The 10,053-nt window shown below is 31.5% G+C and overlaps 2 protein-coding genes across 4 annotated transcripts; both read left to right on the forward strand.

The window, feature by feature from the left end:
* Window positions 1–258: 258 nt before the first annotated feature.
* LOC105115419 (uncharacterized) lies at window positions 259–4,868 on the forward strand. 3 transcript variants are annotated; one of them, XM_011012297.1, is made up of 5 exons: window positions 260–1,028; window positions 1,103–2,517; window positions 3,431–3,844; window positions 4,117–4,349; window positions 4,446–4,868. In XM_011012297.1, the coding sequence occupies exons 1-5, from the start codon at window positions 910–912 to the stop codon at window positions 4,698–4,700; spliced, it is 2,436 nt and encodes an 811-aa protein (XP_011010599.1). In that variant the 5' UTR covers window positions 260–909; the 3' UTR covers window positions 4,701–4,868. The 3 variants fall into 3 exon arrangements, with proteins under 3 accessions (XP_011010601.1, XP_011010599.1, XP_011010600.1); XM_011012298.1 differs by having other exon boundaries at window positions 261–675; XM_011012299.1 differs by lacking the exon at window positions 3,431–3,844 and having other exon boundaries at window positions 259–1,028.
* Window positions 4,869–6,731: 1,863 nt separating this feature from the next.
* Window positions 6,732–8,289, forward strand: LOC105115418 (60S ribosomal protein L34). The gene is made up of 4 exons (XM_011012296.1): window positions 6,732–6,896; window positions 6,987–7,066; window positions 7,812–7,921; window positions 8,008–8,289. Exons 1-4 carry the CDS (start codon window positions 6,818–6,820, stop codon window positions 8,099–8,101), a joined length of 363 nt encoding a protein of 120 aa, XP_011010598.1. The 5' UTR covers window positions 6,732–6,817; the 3' UTR covers window positions 8,102–8,289.
* Window positions 8,290–10,053: the final 1,764 nt, after the last annotated feature.

Consider the following 10,053-nt stretch of genomic DNA (forward strand, 5'->3'; position numbering starts at 1 on the left):
ATTATTTTAGAAAAGAGATCATCTGATTTAAATGGATGATTTTTTTAGATAATTATATTATTTTATAAATGATGAATAAAATATAAATATTGTCAAACCCAACATGAATGTAAGAATATATGTATTATTTTATTATTTAATACATACATTCATGCTTTAAAATATATATTATTTTTTTATTAAATATTAAATTATAGATTTTCAAAACTTAATAAATAAGCTAGGAATATTTGAATATAGATAGAGAGAAACCGAAGAAGCAAGTATCCTTTGCTGTTGTCCCAGTCGTCTCCCCATTTTTCTTGTCACCATCCAATTTAGCGAATAGTTCCGAACAATGGCAGGATATTTGTGACCGACCTGACCTCAGTGCGCTATTTGAGTTTGGTATGTTTTTCCCATTCTCATTAACCTCTGGCAAAGCGTGTGTTTTGGATTGAACCCGTTTCTTTCTCCGTCTCCCTCTCTTGCGCTTAAGAGTCATATGCTCGGGAAACAGTGGAATACAAAACAAAGACCCTTCAACTGAAGAAATCTTCTCTAAAATCCCAAATCACATAACAGTCTCGAGAATTCCAAGGCTCTAAGCAACCAAAGATTAGCTCCAAAACCCTAGTTGCTGGCATGTTCTTTTCCTCCCTTGACTCTCTCCTCTAAACAAACCCCTTTTATTAGGTCAGACTTCCACTTCCCTCAATTTTACGATTTTAATTATTCCATGCAAGTATTTTTTCTGTAGGTGAAGGGTCCATTACTTTTTTCAACAATTCAAACTAGAAACCAGTGTTTCGAGGACTCCTGTTTCCTCCTCTGTTTTTGCTTCCGAATGAAAAAATTCAGAGTGGTAGAGTTATATTGATAAGTATCCAACATAATATCTTGCTCCATACTCAATTTAGATAGTTGAAAATGGGTTCTGTTAATGAGTTTCTTTATAGAAAATTGCTTCCTTTTGCCCCCTCTTTCTGGCTCTCTGTCTCCACTCTGTTCCTTGCTCTTTTTGGTTTCTTGAATAGAACCATGTTGAGGTACTCAATTTTCTTTCTTTGATCACTCCCCTTGTTTAATTTTGCATTTATTGATTAATTTTATTTTCTTTCAGATTTAAGAGTAATAATTTGGAGCCAGAAGGTGAGGCTAAGGTACCAGAAGTTGAAGTTTCTGAATTTATGGACATAAAAGAAATTGATGAGCTGGATGAAAAAGAAATACCAAGTGAAGCTACGGAACCAGAAGTTGAAGTTTACGAATTTAAGGAGACGAAAGAAGTTGATGAATTAAAAGAGAAGGAAACACCAAAGTTCTTCTTCAAATTTCAGTTTCAAACTTATAGAGAGGAAGATGAGCCTGTTGTCTTGAGTTCGGTGACTCCTGCAAGCACCAGCAAGTATGAGTTCTTGTCAGGGAAGAATTTCAGTCATTACTTGGAGGAGCCAGAGGTTGTTAGTCTTCCTGTGAAAGAGTTATATGCTGATTCTGATGGTGATTCTATTGACTATAAGGAGAAGATGGAGAGTGGGTTTTTATCTGATAAGGACTTTGCCAAAAAAGAATCAGAAGCAGAATCTGTTCGTGAGGAAATAGAAGAGATTTCTGCACATCGTGTGCGTGAGCAAGACGCTAAAAAGGAGTTCGAGGTGGAAACATCGATAGAAGTGGAGGCAGGGAAGCTTGAGGAAGAAAATTGCATTGAAGAGTCTATTTCAAGGAAGGGGAAAGCAGTTGTTGTGGAGAACAATGTGTCGAGTGATGGAGATGTTTCAAGAGATGATGATGCTCAATTTCTTTCAGACATGGACTTAATTGTTTCTGATTCTGATTCTGATTCTGTTGTTTCAAACCATGAATTTACGAGTCGTTATGTAGCTTCAACCAGTGATGGGTTCTTGTCAGATAAAGACTTTGAAGATGTATTTGAACTTGATATTTTGAAGGATATTCATGGGCAGACGGTGGAATCAACTGATGAAGATTTGGAATTAGAGTATTTAAATCTGCAAAACTTGATTTCCGGTTACGAGGCTGATGATTTTGATGACGAAGATAGTGACATAATGGAAGAGCTTAAAAATATAGAAGAGGCTGTGCAGAAACCAGCAATAGTAGAGGACACAGAAATGGTGTCTGAGAGAGACTTTGAAGACAACATGTCCAAACAAAAAGAACGTGGCTCCGAAGACAATGAAGCCAAGGATATTTTAGAAAATCCAAAGTCCAATTCACAGGATTCCTCGGCTGCAGATTCCGAGGATTCAAATGGCTTGGAAACCTTATGGGAGCATCAAGATTTGATAGAACAGCTCAAGATGGAGTTGAAAAAGGTCAGAGCAACAGGTCTGCCAACCATTTTAGAAGAAGACGAATCACCGAAAATAATGGAAGATTTGAAGCCATGGAAAATTGATGAGAAGTTCCAGCATGAAGATAGAATGAGTGAGCTTCACAAGTTCTACAAGAGTTACAGAGAGAGGATGCGAAAACTCGATATCTTGAGCTACCAGAAGATGTATGCAATGAGTAAGTCACTCATTACTAACCCTGTCTTCTTCATTTTTTTTTTCTTTCTGCAGATGTATTTTTCTTTTCCTATTAACTCTTTTTGTTGTTGATAAATTCTCTATCCATATTAACCTGCTAATCAAATTATTTTTATCAATAGAAATCAATAGCACAACCTACCTTTTCAGTCCTTTTGAAGTTAGGGACACGGACCCACTGAATCTAGTTAGTTTGGTTAAACAGGAGAATGAACCTGCTCGTATTACAAGCATTTAAAGTAGTAATTACACTAAACGAGGAGGTTGAACCAAACTTTTATCTTATTTTAATCAACTTATCTACTGCCTACACATGCATACGCAATAGAAAAATCCTTCATCAGTTCCATTCTTTTGCACCATCAAGAACGCTTTTGTTGCTTTACCCCCTAAAAGCTATTAATATTCTTTTATCCATGAAAGCTAAAAGATGAGCATATCTTTATGCGTTTGGAGCCACCCCATTTTCCTTTGTGCATGAATCCAAATGTTAAAGCTAGTTGAAGGAGCATATCTATAAATCTTTAATGCCGTCTACCGACCTTCATCTTTCAAGTACTTGCATGCAAGTCATTAAGCATGATATCTTATAATGGAATGGCTTTTACCTAAATCTCAATTCTCACCTGCATCTAGTTGCACAGACTTTAATGCTCCACGTAATGTATTTTCTAAGAAAGATTTCTTTTTAAAACAATCTTCTTTTAATAGAGAAGGAAGAAGACAAGTTGGAAAAGCAACGTGCATGATTTTAAATTAAAATGACCTTTAAGCTATATATATATATATGCATAGGTGGCCAATCACAGCTCCAACTTTTTATTGTTTATTTGATTACATTTCAAGCTTCCAAATGACGTACCTCATTCCTCGTGTTTCATGACAATCCATAGACTTTCTTCAGTCAAAGGACCCCCTTCAATCGATTGCAAGGCATGAAGCCTCAGCTCCAGCATTGATATCCCTTCTTCCACAGAAATTCCTGCTAAGCAAGCGCAGAAAGTCCAGTTCTGACCCGATGATGAACTTTGTTAGGGAATATCATAATGATTTGGAAGTTGTGTATGTTGGGCAACTCTGCCTTTCATGGGAAATCCTTCATTGGCAGTATGAAAAGGCACTCGAGTTATGGGATTCCGACCCTTATGGGATGCGACAGTACAATGAAGTTGCTGGTGAATTTCAACAGTTTCAAGTGATATTGCAAAGATTTATAGAGAATGAACCTTTTGAAGGTCCACGGGTGAAAAATTACATTAAGAGTCGATATGTGTTGCGTAATCTCCTTCAAGTTCCGGTAATAAAAGGTAAGATGTTGAACTATCTTGAATGCGCAAATCCTTTTGACAGTGACACTCTTTGCCCCCACAACTCCTCATACCTATGAAGAAACACATTAAGCTAAACGGGGCCATAATAACCAATAAATAAACCTGCTCATTTCTTGGTTTATGAGGGGAAATGTTTTTTAAAGAGTCGTTAGAAGCTACCCAGTATGGCTCTACCAAAGGGCTCTTTGTTTAAAAGTTTAAAGAAGCATGACTAAAGAGAAGCTTAATTTGTTTAATTTGTTCTTCAGAGGACAGTATGAAGGATAAAAAGGCAAGACGAAAAGGAAGGGATGATGATTCAATTACAAGTGATATGCTAGTAGAGATAATGGAAGAATCAATAAGGATTTTTTGGCGATTTGTTCGATCTGATAAAGATGCACAAAACGTGATTTCAAAGGGTCGCAAAGGAACTCAAATAGAGCCCCAAGATCCCACTGAACTAGAGTTATTGACAGAGGTTCGAACGAGTTTCCAAAAGGTTAGCTTTGTTTCTATATCCATCTATATATTGCTTCAAGTTCTGAACATGCAATCATGCTCTATGATGTTAAATCTGTTCTCTCCCGGAATGCAGAAGGAGAGGAGGCTTAAAGACGTTTTGAGAAGTGGAAACTGCATACTGAAGAAGTTCCAGAAACACCGAGAGGACAATTCTAATCAAGTTCTTTACTTCTTCTCTCAAGTGGATATGAAGTTAGTAGCAAGGGTTCTGAGCATGTCCAGAGTAACAACAGACCAGCTACTATGGTGTCACAATAAATTAAGCAAGATAAATTTTGTTAGCCGGAAGATACACGTAGAGCCATCATTTTTGCTTTTTCCATGTTGATGATAGCTTGCAGCAATCTCTACCACTGTATAGAAGATATCTTAGTGAAAAGGAAACGAATCTTGCAAGTTCGCCTCCCGTTTATTCTGCAAGATTTCGTTAAGATTATCATACGATCTCATTTTGCACGGGAGAAAGAAAATATATATTTCATATATTGATGATTCCCTACTGTAAAAAGTCTCATTTGAGGAAATACTTTTGCAAAAGCGTGTGGTGGTGGCCATTATAGGTTGCTTTGAGGGATCTTAACTCATTATTACACCTCTCGTTAAGATTATCTTTTTAGTTACTTTATTAGAAATAGACCCAAGAGATTACACTAGCCTGAAACCCAGTTACCAAAAAACACTATGGTGAATCAAAGATAAAAGATAGAATCACCCTATAAAATCCGGCTTCAAGCCTATATACACATTAATTAAATAAATAAATAAATAGAGCCTCAGCCCACCCTAATACAGCCTACCCGTTCTTTTCATTTTACTAGTGCGAATCATTAAAATATTTTTTTATAACTAGATCAAATTCCTTCAAGTTAATTTTCCTTTTTTCAGAAAAAAAATAATTAATAACTACATTTTCAATGCATTCCAGTCCATTTACTTTTATTTCATGATTTTTAATGAATTTTTAGGGTAAGTTCATAATAAAAAAAAATTATATAAAAAAATATGGAGTGAGATAAAAAGTAAGGTAGAAATGAGACTAAACTAATAAAGAATTAAATAATAATGGAAGATCATATAATTAAAAATAAATAGAGATTCAAGAAAAGTTGAAAAATTATAGAAAGAGATCTTGCACTCTAAAAAATATAAAATAAATTAACTTTTAACCATAAAATTTCTAAATTAGAGATCCTCATTCAAGAACCCTAACCATATATATATATATAGAGAGAAATTTGATTAATGTTTGAAAATGTGGTAGCAATTGCTTTTTAATTTTTTTTTTTGAAAATAGATTAAAATAATATTTTTTTATCTATTTTTTAAAATTTATTTTTAACATCTACTCATCAAAATGATTTAAAAATTCTAAAAAAATAATTTAAAATAAAAAAATTCAAATTTTAACAAAAATCAAGTTGAATCTCAATGTCAAATACCCTAAGAAAAAGAACCTAAAAAACACCCTACATAAAGAGACTTTATAGAAGAAGAGATTACAAAATAACTAAAATCTAGATAAAAAAATATGAGAAAAATAAAAACTAAAAAAAGCAACCAGGGTCATGAAAAAACGAGGGATAAAACTACCCAACATACACTGAAAAATAAGCCACTAAATTTATAAATAACATAGGAAGAAAGTGTGCCATCATGTTCTGGAACATAAAAATAAAAATTTCACTTACACATCATGTATTTCCTTTGTTGAGATAATAATAAAGATTGATAATTTTTTTAATATATTGTGTACCATTTTATCTTGTTATTTGTGTTAATTCTGCTTATTTGCATCGAGTTAAAAGGTGGGAACCTTATCGAATTGGCAAAACATATAATTATAAATAAACACAAGCGAAATAATAAAAAAAACCTTAGTCTAGTGAAATTAAATTGCCACATGAGAGCTAGAAATAAATTGGGTTATAAATAAAAAAGACATGTTTATTGAAAAAAATGCATAATTAAGGAATAATATTTTTGACTTAAGATATATATTTTCTCTATTAGGATTTAAGTCTCTCAAATTTTTATAAATTTTTATTTTAATAATTATAAAATTAAATAAAAATAGTTTTGAAAATTGTATTGTAGTGGATGCAATATTTAAGTATCCCCTAAGAAAGGTTAATAAACTATCTTTTTTTTTTCTTGTTTTCTAAATGAATATTATTTCAAGTTTCTCATTTTCATTGTATTAGAGAAAGTAAATATTTGTAAAAAGAATATAAAATAACAATCAGATTTTATGGTGCTCAATAAGTTTTCAATTTTTTTTTTTCAGTGAACACTAATAATCCATAAAGACTCCCAAGTGGCGTCGTTTTAACTGCCGTCGGATCTAGGGTTTTGAAATATAAAACCCTATTTAGAACAGTTTCCATTCTCTTGCCTCTCCCTCGCTACACTCTACAAAGAGAGACGCAGGAAGTAAGGACAAGCAAGATGGTGCAGCGACTGACATACCGGAAGCGACATAGCTACGCCACCAAATCCAACCAGCACCGTGTCGTCAAAACCCCTGGTAACAACTCTTCCATTGTAAATAGTGTAAAAGAGAAAAGAAGAAGCAAATTCTTTGGATTAATAGTTTTTTTTTGTTTATGAAATGAAGGTGGGAAATTGGTGTACCAGACCACCAAGAAAAGAGCTAGTGGACCTAAGTGTCCTGTCACTGGCAAGAGGATTCAAGGGGTACTTTTGTTTCTCTTTTTTCCTTTTCTCAAATTTTAGTTTTGGATTGTACTTCTGTTGCAACATTGATTTTATGAAAAAACTTAGAAAGTATTTTATGATAGACATAGTTGGTTGGAGACGCTTCAAGTTGTTTTTGTTAGGAGTTGGGATTTTATTTTGTTACTCTAAATCGAATCGAATCGAATCATGTTGAAGTACAATTTCACCTTAGCGATTGGCGTGTTAAAATGATTGTCGGGATGGGCGCGCAAACTACTCTGATTTGTGGTTGTCTGAGAGTTTTAGGAGATGGAGAGGGCATTTTTCGACATGTTAATTGGTTGCTGCCTGAAATTTGGGGTTTTGGGTTACAATGATTTTTTACTCCTACAAGTGTTAGAGATGAATTTTGGCATTTCTTTGTAGTCTCGGGCATCCACTCCCTTTAAGTCTTCCCCTGAAGTCAGCCCATCTTAAATGCTCCTCTCTACTACTTGTCATTTTGCTAATAGGTTTTACTGGGTTTTAGATTCTATGTGATTCATTGATGGGTTCCTGTAAGCGGTAGGGGATTTCCAAGAAAAGCGTGTGTGATTCTTTTCATCGGTCATGTGAAGAGTTGTTTTGCCCTTGTTTTCTGTTGTAGTAACTTATGCATGCAAATTTATCAGTGGTTGCTGGCTGCAGCATTTTAAACTCTGTTGTTGTCTACAAAGCTTGACCTGATGATGCTTGTTTTGATAAAGTTTTTACTTCCTTGCAGATTCCTCACTTGAGACCCGCGGAATACAAGAGGTCCAGATTGTCTAGGAATCGCAGGACTGTAAATCGTGCCTATGGTGGTGTCTTGTCTGGAAGTGCTGTCAGGGAGAGGTACTGCCTTGATGATTTATTGTTTCCTGCTTTTTCTGAAGTGATGGAAACTGGTTTAAGTGGTTTTGGTATGTTTTTTTATGTAGAATTATCCGAGCTTTCTTGGTAGAGGAGCAAAAGATTGTGAAGAAGGTTCTGAAGATTCAAAAGGCAAAGGAAAAACAAGCTTCAAAGAGTTAAAAAAGAGGTTCATGGAGTAATGTGTCCTGGGTTTCAATGTTTGAGCAAAATTTTGATGTTTTTGAGTATGATGATTTTTATCGTGTTTGATATTTATGCATCGACTTGCCTTTTATTCAATTTGACTAGATAGCACTGTAAACTTCATGTTTTATGATAACCAGTGTTTTAATGATGCCTTGCCTGTAGGATTCTTCTACAGTCACTGAACTTGCAGATGGCTTTGTAAAATTACTTGCACCCCGGGGTTTGGATGGGGTTAATCCAAACCCTGGGATGCAAGTAATGTGGATAATATGGATCATGAAAAAGTTGAGATAACCTGATAAAACAGAAATAATAAAAAATTATAAAATCATAAAGTTATTTTTTTATATAAAAAAATAATGTTGGATAATTAAATTAGAAAAGAAAGATGTCAGCTTCCATAACTTTTTAAATTTTTGACTTGAGTTATTATATTGAAAGTATTATATATATGTAGAAATAATGAAGTTTAATTTTTAATAAATTAAATATTGAATAATAAAATTTAAAAAAAAAATTATATAAAAAATTTAAAATTTAAAAATAAAATACTAATTAAAAGAATGATAAATACTTGAAATAAAAATAAATTAGAAAGTAACTATAATTTTTTATTGGAAATTGAAATTAAAAAGAAATAATTTTTTAAAAATTAAATTAAAAAATAATATATTATAAATTTAGATTGAAGGAGTAGATTGAAAAATAATAATTTTTTTATAAAAGGATTAAGAAAAAAATTATAAATTAAAATAATAAAGATCAAATTAAAAAGTAAATATATAACAATAATAAAATTAAAAATAAATAAAATTTTTATAAAAAAATAAAAAATAAAAAATAAAAAATAAAGTTGAAAAATTAACAGCAAAAAAAACTAAACTATAATTTTTTTTTAAAAGAGAGAAATGAAAAAAATAAAATCCCAATCAATAATAAATCACTCCTCAACTATTGAAACACACTACGCTAAAAGGGAAACTACACTAAAAAGGAAAGGACATAGGAGCTCTTTCAATGAAATGATAAAATGATATTTTTGATAAATTTTCAATGTGACACGTGTTGTTTTAAGTGTACGAGTACCTTTTATAAGCCAACTAGTGTCCCTCACATACACCAACAATGTTTTTTTAAAAAAATAATATTTAATATATGTAAAAAAATTAAAATTGTTATTTTGTTGTGTTTTTAAAAATAAAAAGATAAAAATATTCTTATTTATTGATTAAAAATAATTTTTAACTTGAAGAGTAATTAATTTATTTTATTATGTTTAAAAATATTATAAAAAACATATATAACCCTAATTAATTCTTTAAAGACTAATAGACCACGGAAATAAATTGAAATATTCTTATCACTAAGGCATTTGATTTTTCAGTTGAGCAAAATAGTTCTACACTGTTATACTAGTTTATATATATATATATATATTTATATAGTGATTTTCCCTTTCTCTTTAGTTTGTTACTAGTATATTAACCCATACTTTGTAATGAGTCGATATTATTTTTTTAAAATATTAAAAATATTTAAAATTTTTTGGGTCTAATAGTCATGTGGCCTGAGTGTTCCTACTAGGTTATAACGATTTGGGTCTGATGATCATGCTTAATTAATTTTTTTTATAATTTTTTATATGTTTTATAATAATATTTAAATTATTTTGAAGTATTCTAAACAAAAAATCAAATTATTTAATAAAAAAATATTTAAACTATCCATGAAGCATTTTAAATTGAAATTCTAATTAATGTTTTTATATTTTTTTATAAAAAATTATTTAAACTATCCTTGAAGTATTTTAAACAGAAATTCTAATTAATTTTTTTATATATTTTATTAAAAAATATTTAAACTAACTTTAAATATCCTAAATAGAAATCTTAATTAGTTTTTTTAATTTTTATAAAAAGAATTAT

This window comes from Populus euphratica, unplaced genomic scaffold, assembly GCF_000495115.2.
Source record: "Populus euphratica unplaced genomic scaffold, PopEup_1.0 scaffold698.1, whole genome shotgun sequence".
NCBI lineage: Eukaryota > Viridiplantae > Streptophyta > Magnoliopsida > Malpighiales > Salicaceae > Populus > Populus euphratica.